We start from the raw sequence: 22,750 nt of genomic DNA on the forward strand, positions 1-22,750 counted from the left end.
TTCTACACCTGGCACAAGACTGTTACTGACAAAGGAAAGAGGTATTTTGTCAATTGACACAAAAGTGTCATATGTGCTGGTAGTAGTAGCCAGCAAAAAAAGGTAATGTTTGGAATTTTGATTTTGTTTAATTAATTCATTAAGAAATCACTAAGAATGAATGAAAGAATATATTTGGGGCTGAGGAAATGACTCAGTGGCTAATACACTTGCTGTACAAGGTTGATCATCAGAGTTCAAAACCACAGTACCCACATCAAACCCAACGCAAGTGGCACATGCATCTGTAATGCCACTGTACCAACAGCAAGGTGGGGTGTAGTCAGGAGAAACCCCAAGCTCAAGGCCAGCAAGTCTGGCTTTCTTTCCCAGTGGTGAAAAAAAAAAAAGAGACCCCCCCCCCACCTCGAACAAGTTGAAAAGGAAGGACTGAAACCCTCTCACCTCCACATTTGCTATTCACCACCCCTCCCCCAACACATACACCAGAGTCTATATTTTGTAAAGAATACTGTCATATGTAACATAAATTCCCAATATTCACAAGAGCATCTAGACCTTTCCTGAGCAGCTCCCTGTAACAATTCTGCAATGTTCTTAAAAGATGGTCAGGATCTGGACGTGGTGGCGCACATCTTTAATCCCAGCACTCAGGAGGCAGAGGTAGGAGGATGGCTGAGTTTGAGGTTCAAGGCCACCCTGAGAGACTACATAGTGAATTCCAGGTCAGCCTGAGCTAGAGTGAAACCCTACCTGGGTGGGGGGGGGGGAAGATAGCCAGGGCCTGGAGAGATTGCTCAGCAGTTAAAGGTGCTTGCTAGCAAAGTTTGTTGGCCTGAGTTCAATTCCCCAGTGCCCATGTAAAGATCAAAGTGGTGCATGGTCTGGGGAGTTTCTTTTGCAGCTACAGGAAAACCTGGTATGACCATACTCACACTCTTATTCTCTCTCTCTGTCTCTCCCACTCTCTCTCTCTCCCAAAAATGGGTTTTTAAATATGGCTAGTAACTTTTAACCTAAACAGTCCAGAAATTTATTTTGAGAACCATAATAGCTCCTTGGGTTGTCTCCATTTTGCCTTTGGGCAAATACTACCCAGTGCAGTAAACCCAACTGACCCACAGGCTACTCTTCCAGCTCATTTTGTTTAATTTAAAGAGCTTCCTATAAACATTCTTATCAAATATTTTGTGTCCTGGTGTCTTTGTTTCAGTGTTCCCTGGAGAAATTCAGGGTGACCTCTTTCCTTAGCTTAATGGCCAGAATCACAGAGTCAGGAAGGTTTAACAGTTTTTCCTCAATTAACCTGGCAGTTACCATACCCCATTAGTATCTATAGTCTTAGCAAGGCAGAGGGATGCTGAGCTAAGCTGAGCTGAGTTGTTACTGTGAGCTCATCTCTGATTTCAGCAGAGGAACTCTGTAGTATGAATGACTCCAGCCTCCCATGTTTGCTCTCTCTTGCTCTAGTAGCAGAGCCAAAGCCAGTGATTAAAAAACACATGGAGGAAGATGTTGGCTCAACTACAGGAAAAAATGCCTAATGCTTAGTGTTGTCTAAAATGGAAACTCCTGCTGGGGAAGGAATGACTGGAGGTGTGAGGCTTACATGGCTCAGTGTGGATTCCGTAGGGTGGTAGTAATCTTTACTGGTTATTGAATTCTTACCATGCTAGAACTTCACACAGATACTTTGCCTCATCCAATTCTCATACTGACCTCAAAGGAACTACTTATGACCCTACCAATAAAGCTTATGATCACAAACTCAAGATCTTTCAGCTAGCAAGTGGTAGAGCCAGCATTTAGAGCCAGGATGTAAACTCAACCCCATCTTGAACTAAAGTTCCTGTTTATTCTTTCCACAATTTGCAGAATAGTGAGAGATTGAACCAGGAGATTTCTTCTCCTGTTCCAGCACTGTCAATCCATCTGAGTCAAAATATGGATAAGAGTTGTCATTATCTATTTTCCTGTTGTCCATCCTTCTATCTAAATCACATTAAAATAATAGTCTGTGGGTCAAAAACTAACCAGAAAGGGTCATTTGGAAATTCAACACTTTTACTTATTCTAAAAGCCTCAAATAAGGAGGAAAGGTGTTCCCAAGGATTGAGGTAGCAGTTGAGAGGATCAAATTTGCTCCAGTTTATAGCTAGGCCTAAGTTTCAATTTCCCAGAGAGGCAGGCAATACTTCTGGGACAAACCCACAAACAAAGGGCTATTAATCAACACCAAACCTGACATGTGGCTGGGAAGACAGCCACCCAGGGGCCTGAGTCATCCTTCAAGGTCTCTAAAACATGTCTAAACATGCCCAAGGATGGTAAAATTTGGGCCATAGCCAACCAAAGGTGTACAAATGTAACTGCTGCTTGCTTAGTCAATCACATTAGAAGATGACCTAACCCTCCTAAAATTGCCCGAGTTGTGCTTAAAAGGGGCCTGTATGCTCCTTTTGAGGTCATCATTTTATATGAATGGTTGACCCCCACATGCTGGCTGATTCTGCAGAATAAATGCTCTTTGTTTTTACATACTATTTGAGTCCAAGGTTTTTCTTCAGTGATTCTCAGATCATTACATTTAGGAGCTCATCCTGGGATCATTAGGGACCCCCAGGCTTGATAGCAGAGTGTTTCTAGGGGAGCAATTGGTTCTCCGCCAATCAGTGAGTTAGGGTGCCCCTCTGTGCTGTGTGTCTTTGTTCTGCTCTGTTCCCTGTTTTTCTGGTAGATCTGGTGTCTGGACACAATCTGGAAGCCCATGAAGGTCAGGTGGATGTGCCAATTATTACCTCCAGGCCAGGGGGTTCTGAGGATGCTCCAGAATCCCATCCATTGGAGCCAGGAAGCTCCAGTCTGATGCTGGTTTTGATACGTACTGATGGGTTACGCCCATCTGGCAGAGCTTCATTACAAGATAGGCCGCAGTCAGCATCATTTTAGTTTCTTTTTCACTACCCGGGAGGTTTCTTTCTGTGTCTGGATGCTTGTGTGTTTTTCGTCCTTTTATTCTTTTTTGTAAGACACCATGGGACAAGGGGCGACTTCCACCCCACTGGACCTAGTCCAGTCACACTTAAAGGATTTCCGATGTCTGGTGGACAATCTGGGTTTAACAGTGTGGCCAGAAAACTAACCATCTTTTGCAGGAATGAATGGCTGACTTTCAATGTGGGAAGGTGCTTCCCTCCAGCCATCTCGTGTGTTGGGGGGGGGGCAACACCTGCTTCCTCAGGCCCAGAAAGAGACGATCCTCATCGTCCCCACTCCCAAAACTCTACAACAATTTCGTGAGTTCTTGGGCTTGGTGGGCTTCTATAGACTGGGTGCCAGGATTTGCAGAAATTGCTAAACCTCTCTATGAGGCCACAAGGGGGCAGAATAAAGCCTTGGACTGGACTCCAGAGATGGACAGAGCTTTCCACCAGCTCAAGGACGTACACCTTAAGGCCCCAGCACTGGCCCTACCAGATATCTACAAGCCTTTCCACCTGTATGTGGATGAAAACAAAGACATAGCTAAGAGGGTGCTGACTCAAAGTCTAGGCCCTTGGAAAAGACCAGTAGCCTATCTATCCAAAAAGCTGGACCCAGTAGCACAAGGATGGCTAGCCTGCCTGCACATCATGGCAGCCACCATTTGCTGGTTAAGAACACAGATAAAATTACTATGGGACAAAAATTGATCATAATTACCCTACATGCAATCAAAGGGATTCTCAAGAATATCCAGATCCATGGATCTCTAATAACCCATTGGTGCATTACCACTCTGCTTCTGAACTCAACTTGCATCTGACACCACCCTACCTCAGCCCTCAATCTGGCCACTTTACTGCCAGGCACAGACCAGGACATTACACACGACTGCTCAAAAGTGTTGAACCAAGTCCAAAACATAAGGCTGGACCTGACAGACATCCCCTGGCTGAATGCAGAGGTGGATTACTTCACAGAATATGCTATATGCACAACAGAGTTAAGTATGGGGCTGCTGTGGTAGTAACTTGACTCTGTAGTGTGGGCCTCTGTCCTACTACCTGGAACTTTGGCCCAGAGGGCCAAACTAATTGCCCTGACTCAGGCCCTTAAAATGGCCAAAGACAAAATTGCAAACATCATCATGGACAGCCGATATGCCTTTTATATGGCTCATGTCCATGGACTCATTTATAAGAAAAGGAGGCTACTCATGGCGGAAGGAAAAACCATCAAAAATAAAGATGAGATCCTAACCCTATTAGAGGCGATATGGCTGCCCCTCAAGATAGCCATCGTCCTTGCCCGGCCATCAAAAGGGGGAAGATAAAAGAACAAAAGGAAACAGATTGGTCATTAAGGCCACAAAAGAGACTATACACTAGACTCCACAGCCATGGCCTTGGTGGCTATGGTTCCACCAGGGCTCCCTCTGACCCTCCCCCCCCCCATTATACCTTGAAAGACAAGAAGGGCCTAACCAAATACCAGGAACTCTTTTGAAAAAAAGGATGGCTCCATACAGCTGAGGGCCGAATAACTCTCCCTTCAGAATTTGCTGAACAGCTCATTCATCAGATTCAGATTCATCAAAATATCCATCTGGGACTTGGGAAACTTAAGGAGCTGCCGAGAAATGCTAACTACAAAATTTTTCACCTAGGGTCCTTAGTGAATGAGATCATTTCCCACTGCTCTACCTGTAAGGCAGTAAATCCCTTGACTGTACGACAAAAGGCCCTGAGAAACCAGCTATATGGACAGAGACCAGGAACAAACTGGGAAATAGATTACACTGAAGTCAAACTGGGTTTGTAATTAGTTCTTGTACACACCTTTTCAGGCTGGCGGTTCAGGAGGTATTCCCCACCAAGAAAGAGACCGCCACCATAGTGGCTAAGAAGATACTAAAAAAAATTATCCCCAGGTATGGACTGCTTTCATTGTTGGGATTTGATAATGGATCTGCTTTCATATCTCAGGTAAAACAGTCACTTAAGATTGTGGGGACAGGTTAAAAACTTCATTGTGCCTACCATACCCAGAGTTCTGGCAAGATAAAGAGAATGAATTGTACCTTAAAGGAGACCTTAACTAAATTAAGAAACTGGTAGTGACTGGGTAGCCCTCCTTTCTTATGCTCTGTATAAGGCTAGAAACACCCCCGTACACCCTAGGCCTAACTCCCTTTGAGATACTATATCAGAGGGTCCCTGCCCTTCTGCCTAACCTTCAACCTGGAATCCTTGCAGAATTTAATCATCAGATATTCTTGGAATTCCTACAGGCTCTCCATAAGATCCAAAAACAGATTTGGCCAGGTATACACCAAATCTATGAGTCAGCTCTCCCTCCTAACCCCCATTGCTTTGAACCAGGTGATGAGGTTTGGATTAAGAGACACAATCACAAGACTCTCAAGCCATGCTGGAAAGGCCCTCACGTGGTAATCTTGACCATGCCCACAGCCGTGAAGGTTGATGGAGTCAGAACTTGGATACATCACTCCCACATCAAACCTGCAGGATGAAAGACCACCCAACAGTTGCAATACCGATGGGAGACCTCCTGATGACTCGACTCCAGAAGGATGGAAGATTTAGTCCCACTGGCTGGACCCACTAAAGCTAAGACTTTATAAATCCTGGTCTTTATCTCTGCTATGGGTTTGGCCCTTACTCGACCTAACCCTCATGAGAGTATAACCTCACATGGGTGGTTACTAACACAGCTACAGGAATAATTGTTAATTCCATGTGCCACTCAGCCCCTGTTGGAACTTGGTCCCCTTGGCTCCTTACCCTCCTTTCAGCAGTGTCAGGGTCCCTGATGCTGTTGCTACTCACCCTCATCTGTGGGCCCTAAATCCTTAACACTTTCATAAGGTTTGTCAAAAATGTGTATCTACCATTCAGCTTATGGTAGTAAAGTCCCAATATCAACCCCTAGACCCCTCTCAAGGATTTGAGATGGAACCAATCTCAAGGGGGGAACAAGAGGATCAAATTTGCTCCAGTATATAGCTAGGCTTAAGTTTCAGTTTCCTGGAGAGGCAGGCAAGACTTTTGGGAAAAACCTATATACAAGGGCTGTTAATCAACACCAACCCTGACATATGGCTGGGGAAGATAGCTGTCCAGGGGCCTGAGTCATCCTGCAAAGTCTCTAGAACATGTCTAAACATGCCCAAGGATGGTAAAGTCTGGGCCACAGCCAACCAAAGGTGTACAAATGTAACCGCTGCTTGCTTAGTCAATCACATTAGAAGATGACCTAACCCTCCTAAAATTCCCCTAGCTGTGCTTAAAAGGGGCCTGTGTGCTCCTCTCAGGGTCACCATTTTGTATGAATGGTTGACCCCTATAAGGTGACTGATTCTGCAGAATAAACACTTTTTGTTTTTACATACTATTTGAGTCCAGGGTCTTTCTTCAACAATTCTCAGACCCTTACAGTAGTATGAGTGAGTAGATTTTAGTCATGTCCATATAAATTACTTAGCTTTTAGTCCTCTAAACACTGTCATTGTATAGTTCTAACTTTTGGAAGTTTTCAGATTTTAGATTTTGGTATATTTGGCCCAAGGTACACTTTGCTAGCCTTACATCTAAGAATTTTTTAAATTTTATTTTCATTTATTTATTTATTAGAGAGAGAGAGAGAGAGAGAGTGAGTGAATGTGCATATCAGGGCCTCCAGCCACTGAAAAGGAACTCCAGATGCATGTGCTACCATGTGCTTACGTGGGACCTGGAGAATCAAATCGGGGTCCTTAGGCTTCATAGGTATGTGCCTTAACCACTAAGCCATCTCTCCAGCCCTAAGAATTTTTTTTATAATAGAAAATTTAAAGTAATTAAACACTCATTGTTTGAATACTTTGTACTTAGAGTCTGAATATAAGTTCAATGTACTTATTTTAAGGTACAATGATTTTGCATGTGTTGAATGCTTTGTTCTAGATTGAAGCTGAGCTCAGCAAGGAAAGAGCCCGACATTTAATTGAGTTCCAAGAGCAAGCTCTTCTCTTTAAGGAAGAAGCAAAATTGGAACTAGATATTGAGAAAGAAAAACACCAGGAAATAATCCAAAAGTATAAGAAAGAACAAGAAGAACTACAAAGGAAGGTCTGTAATTATGATGTACATCACTGTTTAATGTGTGTGAAACTAACAGTGCTAGCACTTCCTCTGAAGAACAGTGTGTTATCAACAGAGTAGTTTGTTCATAGTCACTATGCCTTGGTTTTAGCCACACAGGTCAAGTGGCCTGTTCTTCACAACACCGGAGATAAATTATGAAAGTGTATAACTCACCTATGCATGCATTTTTTTCCTAACAAAATAAAGTTACCTTTAAAACAGCATAGACTGAATGACTAATAATTAGCAGAGCTTAGGTTATAACTCAAACATACAAAATCATAACATAATGAGGCATTTTATACAGTTACAGTTTTTCTGATTGGAGCTTTTTTTTCTTTTTTTTTTTTTCTTTTCAAAGTAGGGTCTCACACTAGTCCAGGCTGACCTGCAATGTACTCTGTCATCTCAGGGTGGCCTTGAACTCACACCAATCCTCCTACCTCTGCCTCCTGAGTGCTGGGATTCAAGGCGTGAGCCACCATGCCCTGCGGAGCATATCATTTTATTCTAAAGGTTTTTTGAATGAAAGAAAAATATTTCAATAAAGAGAAGCATAAAAATATAATCACACCCCCTGGTTTCTTTATGTGTGTTAAATATAATTTAAGATGTTGTTAAAGTCTCCTTGGGACTTTTGTTATTGTTTATTTTTATTTTTGAGACAAAATCTTGCTAGGTAGCCCTGGCTGCCCTCGAACTCACATCCTCCTCCCTTTCCTCAGTCTCCCTAGCGCTAGGATTACAGTCTTGTACCACCATGCCCAGAAAGTTTTTCCCATCTTTGTATGTCTTAAGTATAGGGAGGAAGTGAGGGGAGGAATGTATGAGTGAATGAATGAGTGTGTGTATTAATCAAAACTCAGTGGGGAACATCATATTTGCATAAACTCATGAAAAGCCCATATTAATTAAGCAATGAATCAACCTAACAGCCTCCATGTCTGGTAAAAGAGATATAGTACAGGCATTCCTGTAGTTGGCTGTGAACAAGCAGGAGGAGCAGCATGAGAATATGCAGATGCAGTAGCACAGGGCCTACGTGCACAACAGTCTCATGCTTTAGATTCAAGGCTCTATAGATGCTGCTGACTTGAAAGTCTTGAAAATACTTAAACTTTTTAATTAACAACCTACATACATACATACACACATGTACCCTGATCAGAATCCCCTATCACACTCTCTCTTGTCCCTCCTTCCCTCCTGATCCCTTCTTCACTGAACCCCCTTATTCTTTCTAATTAGTCCCTTTTTCCATTTTGATGTCTTTTTTTTTTTTTTTTTTTTGCCCTCATACTATGCAGGTCTTAGGTCAATGGTGTTACCCACTGTGAAGTCACATGTACAATCCTGCTTTGTATCTAGAAGACAGTGTTCCAAAGCACTCCTTCCCTGCCTTTAGCTCATACATTCTTTCTTCCATCTCTTCCACAATGGCCCTGAAACCTTGGCAGATATGATAGAAATGGCTCACTTAGTGATGAACACTCAACTGTCACTTCTCAGCACTTTGATGAGTTTTGACTCCCTCCCAGTAGTCACTGCCATCTGAAGAGAGAAGCTTCTCTAACTAAAAGTGAGAGTAGCATTAATGTATGGGCATAAACATAAATATTTAGAGGACAATTTAGTGGACATAATGTACTCATTTAGCCAAGCAACAGTGGTAGCTTCCTCTCTAGGGCTTATTACTTCCACAGCCATAGGTTTTTTATTATGTTGTCAGTACCAGGCAAGAATTCTCTCTTTTGGACTTTTGCCTGGTTGGCCACTATGTAGTTTGCAGGATCTACTGCTGGTTAAAACTGATGATGACTTTTCTCCCCCAGTAGACTGAATAGCTCTTTCCAGCATCCTGACAGCTAGTCAACAAGAAGGAAGTTCCCAGCTCAGCTCCATCATGATTTCTTAGTATCCTGCAGCCAAAGCATGTGGTATCTTCAGCAATAGGGTCTTACTGTCTAGTTCTGGTGGGCAACCAAGAGCCTTGGCAATAGCCTGTATTATTTGGGAGGCATCAGGGGATTTCTTGGATAATCTTGATAATTTAATCTTTGCATTTGTGCTTTTATAAGTGAAGTCCTATCACTTCTCAGCCTTTTGGCTAAGATCAAGTGTAGTATCTGTTCTTATCAGTTTAATATAAGTGAAGTCCTCTTGAGACTGTGGAGCATGTTTTGGTATCCTGGCTTACCCCAGGATCTGGTCTGTTCTAGGCTTCTTATTACCGGGTCCCAGCACCAAGGGTTCCACCAAGTGGCTCCTTTCCTTTCTCTTCTCCCTTTGTGACTACATTTGCAGACCTGGATGGCTCAAGATCCCATGGGTGGGGAGTACAGTCAAGATGATATTGTTTCTTAAGAGAAATTATAAGTTTAAATATTGTAAGTACATGTTATTTTAAAATGTTGACTCCCTTTGTAAAAATAAAAACATATTTGTGGCTGTGGGATGTTCCTATCCTGAGGATAATTTCCTCCATTTTATTGTTAGCTCTGCTCTGCTCTGCATGGTGGAAACCACTATTCAGACCCAACTGTGACTCTTTTCCCTTCTGAATTTGTTGAAAATAATATAATTTTAATTTATAAAATGACTAATTGTGATGAATAGCTTTCCCCCAAAAGTTGTTCCTTATGTAAATATAACATTTGAAACAAATTGAAGATACATAACTCTTTTCAAGCAATAGTTCACAACATCCTTGGAACTTTTTTTATGCATCTTTCCCAGACCATTTGTAGTCTACTTTCTTTTGTATTCTTATTTATGATGATATTTATAATATAACTAACAAGAATATGTACCATCAGAAGTAATTTTTCATTTTCTTATTTTTCTGTTGTTGTTTTTACATTTTTTCCATTTATTTATTTATCAATGGGGACAGGGGGAGAAATAGGTGTGCCAGGGCCTCTAGCCACTGCAAATGAACTCCAGATGCATATGCATCTGGCTTACGTGGGTTCTGGCGAATCAAACCTTAGGCTTCATAGGCAAGTGCCTTAACCACAAAGCAATCTCTCTGGCTCTCTGCTCTGTTTTGTTCTTGGGTATTTTTTTGTTTGTTTTTTGTTGTTGTTGTTAATATTTTTAAAGACAGTTTCTCACACTGCAGTCTAAACTGACCTGAAACTCATTATGTAGCCCAAGCTGGCCTCAAATCCACCATGATTCTCCTGGTTCTAAAGTGATAGAATTGCATACTTGACTTTTTAAAAAAATATTATTAACAATGTCCATAATTATAGACAATAAACTATGATTTTTAAGAAGTATTTTCCTTCTAAGGGTTTTATGCTTCAAAAGAAAAATGCTTCTCTAAGTAAGTTATTCTCTCATTTTGTCATTTATCTCTCTAGAAGTATAACCTTAAGAAGCAGCCTGTTTTCACAGTGTTCTGATATTCCGCCGGCTGTCGTGATGGTAGGCCATAGCAGAGCAAGGAGAGGCCATTGTATGGTAAATGCTGGGCCAGTACTGGCCGCTGTCTCTTTTCAGCCATACTCGGATGGTTCTGTCCTCGCTGGCGGTGATCACGCCGTCCTCCTTGGGGATCAGCAGCGCGCTCCTGACGGCGTCCTGGTGGCCCTCGATCTTGCTCAGCAGCACCGGGCGGCTGCTCTGCGGCCTGGAGTGGATCTCCGCCGCCATGTTCGCGCCGCCGCCTCCCCCGCGCCGGCCCATCAGCTGACCTGATATTCCCTGAAACTGTGCTGAAACATTATACTAGCCACATGTGCCTATTTATATTTAAATTAAATTAATTAAAATGTAGTATTTAGTTTTTTAGTAACATGAGCTCTGTTTAAAATGTTCTATAACATTACTGGCTTTCAAGAGCCCACTATGTGCCTCTTTCCAAGTCACTGACCAGTGGCAAGAAAATTCATGACATTGAAATTAAGTACAAATTTGGCTTTTAAAATAAATTTTATTTTATTTTTATTTTTTTTTGATATCACATTACTTTAATATTTTTCTAATTATTCACAAACATGTAATTTCATATTATATCTGTACTGAGTTTTTTTTTAATTTTTTTTTATTTTTTTTAATTTAATTTATTAGTTTTCTTTTCAGTAAATACAGGCAGTTTGGTACCATTATTTAGGCTCATCTGTGATCTACCCCCTCCCATTAGACCCTCCTTATTATTGAAAATGGGTCGTGCATTGTGGAGTTAGCCCCCAGTTATTAGTATGATAAATGTCTCTGAAAATCATGACCCAACATGTAACTCTGACATTCTTTCCGCCCCCTCTTCCGCAAGATTTCCCTGAGCCATGTTGGGTTCATTTTTGGTCTGCTTCAGTGCTGAGGTGTTGGGGGCCTCTGAGGCTCTGGCTCTCTGATTTGGTAGGAGTTGATTTTTCTCTGCATTGATCTCCTTCCCCTTTGTGCTGGTATCCAGTTCACAGGAAAACATCACCCTTGCTTATTTCGCCAGTTGTCCTTAGTTTCAGTTGGGCCCCTTCTGAGGTATGTTGGGGCAGCTCTCTTCTTAGGATCTGCATCTATCTGGAAAAGAGAAGCAGATTCTCCAACGGAGAGTAAGTTAGCACCCAGAAAATTGAGATAACACTTACTTTTTTGATAGACAGTTTGATAGGTGTAGGCCCTCTTATACCCCGTGATTGATGGTAGCTTGATATTGTAGAGTGGGCTTGTGTTTGGGTATGGTTCTGACTTGTTTCCCAGCTCCAGCTAAGGGTCTAGTACCACTGAGTGGATCAGTTAGCCAAATCAAGAGCAATTGATTCCTCACCATGGCTGTGTACCACTATTGCACTTGTGTGGGTATCACATCCGGTTAATTGTTGCTACTTAGGTTAAACAATGTGTTGCTTGGACAGATCTTGGTCACTTCCCCCAGTCGCCTATGTAGCGCCTTCTGGCACTAGACACGCTGACTGTCTGGGGACTGACTCTCTCCTGGCTTCCAGCCATGTCATTCCATTTTACGTGTCAGCTACGTATGGAGTCTTCAGCAATAGGGTCTTACCACTGGCCTTTGGTGGGTCATCAATTACTCTGACAGAAGTCTGTCATTGTTTTGGGAAACCTTGTAGGTTTCTCTGATCAAAAGCTCATTGTGGATTGTAGGCCCAAGCTGGAAGTGGGGGTTACAGGTCAGTGTCCACTAAGAAATTGAGGAAAAAGATAACTAATATACAAGAGTTAGAGAGGAGAGAGATAGAGGGGAGAGGGGGAGAGGGAGGGAAGGAAGATGTAGGAGATTTAGGTCAGTCTTGATCCTACCCTCTCCAGTGTCTTGTGGTTCAGGTGTTTCCTGTAAGGGACTAGTGAAGGTTCAGTCATTTGGTCTGTCTTTTAGGAAGTAGAATTTTATGGTACCATTGCCGTTTGGGTCCGGATTACTATTTAAAATAAATTTTAAATGTGTGTGTGTGTGTGTTATAGACATGTGTTCCATGGCAGTTTTATGGAGGTCAGAGGACAACTTCAAGGTATTTGTGCTATACCTTCTTTGAGACAAGGTCTCTTGCCATTGCAAACTGACAGACTGCAACCAAACATTAGCTGGCCACAAACTTCAAATTCTTCCTGCTGGCCAATCCCACTGAGGAGGTACCTCATCGGAATAGGGGCAGGTAGGATGGAAATGATGGTCCTAACATATGATGTATCCATACAACTTTCTCCTTAGTAAAAAGAAAAAGAGAGAGAGAAAATTCTCCGTTCTGGGGAATGAAATCAAGATGTCAAACTTTGTAAGCAAGTGCCTAAGTGCCTATAACTGATGAGTCATCTCCCTAGCCCAAATTTGACTTTAGTTTGAGAAACACAACTTTTAAAACAATTACAAGCTGGGAAGATGTTTCACTGGCTAAAGGTGTGTTTGCTTGTAAAACCTGGCCCCAGGATGCAAAGTGGCACATACATTTGTGATCCTAACATGTGTACAACAATAAGAGAAATCTAAAGCTGGTGGACCTACTCATTTCATGTCTGTTTGTAGTCTAGCAGTTAATTTGCAGTGGCAAAGATACCTTGTCTCCAAGAAGATGAAGCACTATCCCCTGGTCTCTTCCCACATGCCCTGTCCACACATAAATAAGTTAACTAATTAATTGAAAACACCATTTGCCAGCACTTTACTATAACATTGGATAACACAGCATAGTTCTATCAGCATAAAAAGTTCTATGGGGGAAACGCTCCTATACATGATAATGTTAGCGCCTAGAATACCTCTAGTCACTATACATAAGAAACAAAGAAAATATCAAAGGAAAAATTATGGTGTGATATGAGCAGAATAAAATGGTAGTCCTTTGCTTATGTCTTCAAACATAAGGTATTTTGAGATCCCAAAGACAACCAAGTTGGGTCCAGCTAAGCCCACCCCTATCCACTTATGGAGACTTGAGCTATTCTTGGAAGCTCAATATAGGCACAAAGATTTAAATATTTCTAAGGGTGTCCAATTAATATGAGGCCATTTTAGGTAGAAAAATAAAAAGACTGGTTAACTTAAAAAAATCTCGAAGGCTTACATGTGTCATAAGATTTGTTTTTGTCTTGTTATAAAAGCACACTGATTTATTAGAAGAAACTTCTAAAACACAATTTGAGCTCTGTGGTCACTAGAAATGGTTGCTGACAAACTAATGTGAGGTTTTTCTTGCAGATATCTGACTTAATTGCAGGTGCTACAAGAGACCTGAAGCTGGAAGTGAGCACTCTTGAAGAAAAACTTTGTAACTCCCGTAAGCAATATGCTGAAGAGTGTGAGTCAAAGAAAAAAGAAATTGAGAACCTTAAAACTTTGGTTGCAGAATCTGAATCTCGCTTGAAGAAGGAAATGGACAGCAATAGTTGTGAAGACTGGAGGAAGGAAATGAAACAGAAGTCAGATGAACTGGAAAGTGTAATGCTGACACAAACCCAACTGCTACAGCAACTCAACCAGTCCCAGGAAGAGGTAGGATGCAGATTAGCTCTTAGTGAAAAATGTTCATTAAAAAAGAATGTAAATAAGCATGAAAGGTAACTTGGTGTCATAGACGAGTCTGTGCTGTGAGTCAGGGAGCTGAGTTACCTGGCTCTGTTCCTAACTGGCTATGACTTACCCTCTTTGCACATGGCAACCTTTGGTGTCAGATGAAGACATTTAACTGCATACTCCCTAATCCCCTGGCTGCCCAGTTCTGTGCTACAAATGGCTATTTTAAACCTCTAAGACCAGGCAGCTCTATATCACATCTTAATGTTCTTAACAGTAAATTGTTGCCAAAAAAAAAAAAATTAGACCATTTGCTTAAGTTTCTTTTTTTTTAAAAAAAAAAAAAAAGGTAGACAGGGCTGGAGAGATGACTTAGCAGTTAAGGTGCTTGCCTGCAAAGCCTAAGGACCCATGTTCAACTCTCCAATACCATATTAGCCAGATGCACAAACATAAGGCAGGGGCAAGGTCAGACATGCCCACTAGGGGGTGCAAACGTCTGTAGTTCGATTGCAGTGGCTGTAGGCACTGGCACCAATTCTCTCTCTCTCTCTACTCTCTCTGTCTCTCTCTCAAAAAAAGGTAGACAGTGTTAAGATAATTTGACTTCCATGTTTAGCATTTTGTCAACTGGAACTGAGATGCAATGGTTTATATTGTCTTTCTGTATGCATAATAACTTCAGACTGAAGTAGGTTTATTTTGATTTGAAAACTTCTAACATTTTATCTCTGAACTTCTAAGAATTATAATTATAATTCATTATAATATTAATCCCATTTATGACAACATAGCAAATAAAATCAAGTGAAAGATTCTGGATGCTAGTAAGAAGCAATGCTTTTGTTAGTCTTATTGGCATCTTATTAAAAAGTGGAAAGTTCTAGCAACAATGTCAATATTAATAAAAGTTATATGTTCTTTCTATATTTAAAATGCCAACCTGGGCTGTGGAGATGGCTTATCAGTTAAAGGCGCTTGCTTGCAAAGACTACAGGCCTGGGTTTGACTCTTTGCATAAAGACAGATGGACAAAATGATGCATGATCTGGAGTTCATTTGCAGTGGCAAGAGGCAATGCCATGCCCATTCTCTGTGTGTGTGTGTGTGTGTGTGTGTGTGTGCGCGTGTGTGTGTGCGTGTGTGTACGTGTGTGTGTGTGTGTCTGTCTAACTCTCCTCCCAAATAAATGAATAAAATACTAACACTGTCAACCAAACTCAAAGTTTATGCCCTCATTATAAATACAAAGTGAGCTAGGCATGGCAGCACATGCCTTTAATCCCAGCACTCAGGAGGCAGAGGTAGGAGGATCACCAAGAGTTTGAAGCCACCCTGAGACTACATATTGAATTCCAGGTCAGCCTCGGCTAGAGTGAAGTTACCTCATTTGCTTAATCTTATCTCAAAAAATGAAAATAAATAAATATAAAAATAAATAAAAACAAAGTGAATCTATTTCAAAGAATGATGGTATGAGATGGACAAAACTAGATCAAGAATGATGCTTAACTGTAAAGTAGAAATTATTTACATGTTATAGATGAGGAACTGGCTGAAAGAAATTGACTAACTTGTGTGTAAGGCCACACAATTTCCACCACAATTTTATGGGGCCAAGATTTAAATCTCTTTGGTATGAAGTTTCTTATTTCAAGAAACTTGCTTTTCAAAAAAAGTCCAGGGTAACTTTGGACTTAGCCTACCTCTCTTAACCTCAATTATTTATTTACTTTTTACTTTTAAAATGAACAACAAAAATCCCCCAAACAAAAAGCATTTAACATGATGTTTACTCCTCCATATTTGAGGAGACAAACATGATGATTGTCTCATGGAGCATGGCAGCATAGCACTTCCCAGCCCAGGATTAGGGGTAGACCTGGAGGAGGAGAGTACGTGGACTTAGCTCCACTGAAGAGCTGAGGAGGAGAGACTTGGTGATGTGGTGTTGGTGCTCCATAGAAGAGATAGCAGGTGTGGTAGTTTGATTCAGGTGTCCCCCACAAACTTAGGTGTTCTGAATGCTAGGTTCCCAGCTGATGGAGATATGGGAATTAATGCCTCCTGGAGGCAGTGTATTGTTGGGGGCGGGCTTATGGGTGTTATACCAGTTTCCCCTTGCCAGTGTTGGGTACACTCTTCTATTCCTGTTGTCCACCTTATGTTGGCCAGGAGGTGATGTCCACCCTCTGATCATGCCATCATTTTTCCCTACCATCACGGAGCTTCCCCTCAAGCCTGAAAGCCAAAATAAAACTCTTTTACCCAGAAACTGCTCTTGGGTGGATGATTTCTACCAGCAATGTGAACCTGACTGCAACAGCAGGTGAGGGAGAGAAAGGTCAAGGTAACTAGACTAACAGGTCTAAGTCCTAAAAGAAATGGCAGTATAGAAAATAAGAAGTCACTGTGACAGGGCAAATTTCTATTCTAAAACTCAAAGGGTCAAATTCATCATCTATATAAATGCTAGGAACTTTACTGGGTAACTAACTGGTGTTAACTGTCACTTCTTTCTGAATTAAAGAAAGCCTTGTATTAATAATTGAATTCATAGCCAGAGAAAAGTGTGACCTAAACCAAAATTTATTGCATGAAAAATATAGACTGAAAGCTGGATAAGTTTTATCTAGAGTTTGTTATCAACAATCATGGATCATTAGTAGACAGAAGCCAAGGATCATCCCCCCAAATCAAGTAAGCAGATGAAGGGCATACACAGAGGTAACGTTCCTTGTGTGGAAGAAGAGGATGGGCTAGATTTTCCATCAGAAGTTACCAAAATATTACCTCATGTTAAATAATTAGAATGAAGTATTAGTAAATAGCTTAGGCTCTTTCTCTAGCTATGCATGCCAAGAATAGGAAATAAGCCAATACAATTGATAGAATTTATGAGCCAGAAAGAACAGAAGCTGTGAACAGAGGCATGTAAAGTGAAAAGTGCTATTTGTTTGTGTATCATGGACTTCAGACACTTGAAGTTTCTCAGATTCTGGAAAAATAAAGCTGCAATTATATGGTGAATGAATTCCCATTAGACTGAAGACAAATAATTCTCTAATAAGGATAACAATTAAGGGAAAGAAAGACCTTTTCTAGTTCAAGAAGCCAAAGAGTAGGTGGACCTTGTTTTTATTGTAGAAAAAACGTTCTCAAGGGTAGGGAAGCTGTAACCTCTGAAGGCAAAAGAAAATGTCTTCAGTCTAGCAGGAAGTAGTGGAGCCACAGAAAGGTGCAGTCCCACAGAAAAAAGTAAAAAGTAAAACTATATTGGAAATGTAAATTTGACCAAGGAGTCCCTAGAAGTTCTTACTAAGGAAAAAGTCAAACACATTAAAAAAGAAACTTGGAATATCAGAAAGAAAGGCAGGAAAAAGTTGATATGTTAGAAAATAGTGCAATTCATTAAGTTTAAATTAAAATGCATGACACACTTCCTGGCAGCAGTTTTTCAGATAACTTCCACATTAATCCTATCAAGACAATGTGACCTTGATGTTAGAGGCCATATTATGATCTAAAGGACAAATATAGTTTGCTTTTTTATTTTATAAAGTAGGCCAAAAGGAGTTTTATTTTTCAAGGTAGGGTCTCACTCTAGCCCAGGCAGACCTGGAATTCACTATGTAGTCTCAGGCTAGCCTCAAACTCAGAGTGATCCTCCTAACTCTGCCTCCCAAATGCTGGAATTAAAGGTGTATGCCACCATGACTAGCTAAATATACTTAAAAGTAGAAAGCAATGGTCTTAATTGGATTCACTCTCCATGAGAATGAAAGAAATGTGTTTATCTTCACTGCATTGCCATGAAAATGGCAAAAAAATAAGCTCATGGCATCCTCCCCCACCAGCACCTGTGCCCTCAAATCCTTCCCACCCACCTAGTTGTACAACAGCACTGAAGTGAGCACCCCACTCGCCTGTGTTCTCCACGTGAGCCTCACCTACTTGTCAGTCCTGGCACACCAACCCACCATGGCTCCCAAAATACTCTTGCTCTGCATTCCAGTCCCTCATCACTGTGGGTGAGCCCACATCATCCTATTCCCTCACACCTATGCTGCAGCATCTTGTGCAGCCCACACTCCCCTTACACAAACTCTTCTGATGCCTACAGTTGCACTACACCTCATCCCAACTCTGTGTCCCCTCCTCTAACCTTACTGCTACCCTGTGAGCCCCATCATTTTTGATAAAGGGAATATCTCCCTATGGAGGTGAGCAAATTTCAATGCAAAATAACTTAAAAAAAAACAACAACAATATATCCCCACTAAGAATGTCCAAGCACATAGTAGAGGCCTCCCATGAGAGCTACTCAAAGGAAATTCCAGCCAAGCTTAAAAAGGGCATGAATAAACACCTGAATGGAATCCAAGAGAACACAATCAGCTAAATAAAATTAGCAAATCAAACCAAGATATGGAAATGGAATTCAATAAAGAAATTGAAATGCTAAAGAAAAGCCAAACAGAAATGAAAAATGCCATAAGTCAAAGAACAAGCTTCCTTGAAAGCCTTATCAATAAAATGGACCATGTGTAGAGGACAAAATATCAAGGCTTGAGGACAAGATAGAGAAAATGGAACAGGTAGCCAAATTCAATGACAAGTTCAAAAAAAAAAAAAAAAACAGATTAACAGAACATGATAGATACTTGGGACACCATGCAATGACCAAATTAATGTATGAATATAAGGCATAGAAGAAGACCTTCCAGCCAAAGGAATAGAATATATTTTAAATAAAATTATATAAGAAAACTTCCCAAGCCAAGGGGAAAAAAAAATACCTATCCATATACAAGATGCACACAGAACACCAAATAGGACCAGAAAAGAAATGCCCTATATCAAATTGATACAGTATTTTGGAGGTTCAGGAGTGGTCCCCAATGTATGAACCCCAAGTTTTGGGGGTCTCTCCTACCTTTAACAAAGAATTGTGAAAGATGGATTCAAGAAGGATAAATTATGAATTATTAAGTTTACTGAGGAGAAAAATCACAAATTGTGAGGCTTGTTTAAGGGAGAAATCACAAATTGTAGGATTTAGAAAACCTGCTATCACATGGAAACCTACAATTTTCTAAGGCTTGTTTAAGAGAAGTTGAGGTTTGGGGAAAGAAAAGCTGGAGTAGAGCTGCAAGCATGTAGAGTTAAGAGAAACTGAGGCTTTTAAAGATAAATTAGGGGCTGGAGAGATGGCTTAGCGGTTGGGCGCTTGCCTGTGAAGCCTAAGGACCCCAGTTCGAGGCTCGGTTCCCCAGGTCCCACATTAGCCAGATGCACAAGGGGGGCGCACGCGTCTGGAGTTCGTTTGCAGAGGCTGGAAGCCCTGGCGCGCCCATTCTCTCTCTCTCCCTCTATCTGTCGTTCTGTCTGTGTCTGTCGCTCTCAAATAAATAAATAAAATTAAAAAAAAATAAAGATAAATTAGGGTAAAGCTGCAAGCACATGGAAAGTACAATCTAGGAGCTTGTGTATAGGGCAACTTAGGAGAAACTTGCATGCATCTGTCATGTGTTTTTAGAGAAGTTAAGAAGACAAATGGTTAGACTCGAGGAATAAAATAAGGGCAGATATCAAAACAGAGATCAAGAGATTCAGAGGAGAAATGAGGAATGAAGAGGGTTACACTAGTGATTACCACAAGTCTAATGAAATTGAACAAGTAGTAAGCCAAGAGGTTGATGAGAGCACCCACATGGTAGATCTGCAGTAAAAGAAAAATATGCATATGGCAGATTCAGAAACCAGAGGAAAATCATGCATGTAATCAATGAGAGAAATTTAACCCAAACTGTAAAGCAGAGATAAGCAGAAAAGCCATCCAAACAAAGAAACAGTTTTATGTTCTTCTCCCTGCCCGCTACAGCCGTCCAGGCTGGGTGACGGGGAAGCCAGTCATGTGTAACCTTGTGGTCTTAAGGAAGAGAGCTGTATAGGCAGGTAAAGCACAGAAACAGAGCTGAGATGAGATGAGATGAGGACAGCAAGGCAGAAATTTCAACAGGAAGAAGACAGGAGCCTTTATAGGCAAAGGGAAGACCCATTTGGCTGGTAGATTTAGAGGGCGGATCCCTGGGCCAGCCCATCCAAGTCTCTCATTCTAGATAACATGCTATACTGGGAAACAGTCCCATAAGACATGAGTTCTATTTTTGTGGAGGCATGTAGGATGACATCTCATGATTGTCTTTGAGCCTCAATTCCTAACTGAAACTTCCTAAAAATGCTAGCTTTCTCCTATCCTACTTCAATATTATACTCAAAATATTAAATACGGGCTGGAGAGATGGCTTAGCGGTTAAGCGCTTGCCTGTGGAGCCTAAGGACCCCAGTTTGAGGCTCAATTCCCCAGGACCCACGTTAGCCAGATGCACAAGGGGGCGCACACATCGGCAGTGGCTGGAAGCCCTGGTGTGCCCATTCGATCTCTCTCTCTCTCTCTCTCTCTCCCTCTCTCTCTCTCTCTCTGCCTCATTCTCTATCTGTCTCTCTCAAATAAATAAATAAAAATAAACCAAAATAGATGCAAAATTCTCAAAAAAGGTTGACAAACAGAATATAAGAATATATCAGAAAGATCATTCACCCTGACCAAGTAAGCTTTATATCAGAGATACAGGGATGGTTCAACATACACAATAATACATTATATAAATGGACTGAAGGACAAAATGCATATGAACCTCTCATTAGATGCAAAAAGAAAAAGCATTTGACAAAATTTAACATCCCTTCATGATAAAAGTTCTACAGAACCTGGGAACAGAAAGAATATATCTCAAAATAATAAAGGCTGTTTATGACAAACCTACTACCAACTAATACTAAACACTGAAATACTAAAAAGTACTAAATGGAGAAAAATTTGAAGCCTTTCCACTCAAATCAGGAACAAGACAAGGGTTTTCACTGTCCCCATCTTTATTTAATAGAGTACTGAAAGTATTAACCCTAGCAGTAAGGCAAGAGACACACATAAAAGGGATACAAATTAGAAAGGAAGAGATCAAGTTGTCATTAGTTGCAGATGATATGATTCTATCAATAAAGGACTCTAAAGACTCTAACAGCAAACTGTTAGAGCTGTAAAACACTTATAGCAACGTAGTGGGATACAAAATAAACACCCAGAAACCAGTAGCCTGACAATATGCTAACAACAAACATGCTGATGATGAAATCCGAGAATCACTCCCATTCACAATTGCATCAAATAATAATAATAATAATAATAATAATAATAATAATAATAAAGTACCTTGGAAGAGTCTTTGGAAGGGAAGTGAAGGATATCTACCATGAAACTAAAATAATCAAGACAGAAATTGCAAAAGTCACAAGAAAATGGAAAAACATCCCATGATCTTGGATTGGAAGAATTAATATTGTGAAAATGTCAATCTTACCAAAAACAATCTACACATTTAATAAATCAACATTTCAATGGCATTCTTCACAGAAATAGAAATAATAGTCCTAAAATTCATTTGAAAGTACAAAACAAAACTTTGAACATTTAAAACAATTTTGAGCCACCAAAATAAGTATGGTGGTACTAATTTTAATCTATATTACAGAGCCATAGTAATAAGAACAGCATGGTACTGGCACAAGAACAGACATGTACATCAATGAAACCAATGGAATAGAGGACCCAGATGTAAGTCTGGGTAGCTACAGACACCAAGTCTTTGACAAAAATGCCAAAAATACCCACTGGAGAAAAGGCTACCTCTTCAGCAAATGGTGCTGGGAAAACTGGATATGTATCTGTAGAAGGATGAAAATAGATCCTTATCTCTCTCCATGCACAATAATTAAGTCCAACTGGATCAAAGACCTTAATATCAAACCCAAAACTCTGAAAGTGCTAGAGGAAAACGTAGGGGAAACCCTTCAACATATTGGTATAGGAAAATACTTTCTGAATATAACCTCAGTTGCTCAGTAAATAAAACCACTAATCAACCACTGGGAGAGACCTCATGAAATTACAAAGCTTTTGTATAGCAAAGGACACTGTGAATAGAGCAAAGAGGCAACCTACTTCTGAATACATTCTTGTGAGAAAATCTTTACCAGCTATACATCTGACAGAGGATTAATAGCCTGGGTATACAAAGAACTCAAGACACTAAACGAGAAGAAATCAAACAACCCAATTAAAAAATGGGTTATGGAACTAAATAGAGAGTTCTCAAAAGAAGAAATACAGATGGCATATAAACATCTAAAAGGGGGCTGGAGAGATGGTTAAGCAGTTAAGACACTTGCCTGCCAAGCCAAAGGACCTTGGTTTAATTCGCCAGGACCCACAGGAGTCAGATGCACAAAGTGGCACATGCATCTGGAGTTTGTTTGCAGTGGCTGGAAGCCCTGGTACACCCATTCTCCCTCTCTCTTTCTCTCCCTCTCTCTATCTCCTTCCCTCTTTTTCTCTCTCAAATAAATAAATAAAAATATATTTAATAAAAAAAAAACATTTAAAAATATTCAACATCCTTAGCTATCAGGGAAATGCAAATTAAAACTACATTGAGATCCCATCTCACTCCTGTCAGACTGGCTACTATCATGAAAACAAATGACAATAAATGCTGGTGAGAATGCAGAAAAAGAGGAACCTTTCTAC

The 22,750-nt window shown here is 40.7% G+C and overlaps 1 protein-coding gene and 1 pseudogene across 1 annotated transcript in view; both read left to right on the plus strand.

Moving 5' to 3' along the window:
• The window catches only part of Lekr1 (leucine, glutamate and lysine rich 1), a 319,603-nt gene that overhangs the window by 275,280 nt on the left and 21,573 nt on the right, over positions 1–22,750 (plus strand). Inside the window, exons 9-10 of the mRNA XM_004652098.2 lie at positions 6,948–7,112; positions 13,786–14,079. Coding sequence (XP_004652155.1) covers positions 6,948–7,112; positions 13,786–14,079 — 459 coding nt within the window. The remainder of the gene's footprint in view (positions 1–6,947; positions 7,113–13,785; positions 14,080–22,750) is intronic.
• On the plus strand, positions 9,215–9,356 carry LOC123453504 (annotated as a pseudogene).

Source organism: Jaculus jaculus, chromosome 11, assembly GCF_020740685.1.
Source record: "Jaculus jaculus isolate mJacJac1 chromosome 11, mJacJac1.mat.Y.cur, whole genome shotgun sequence".
NCBI lineage: Eukaryota > Metazoa > Chordata > Mammalia > Rodentia > Dipodidae > Jaculus > Jaculus jaculus.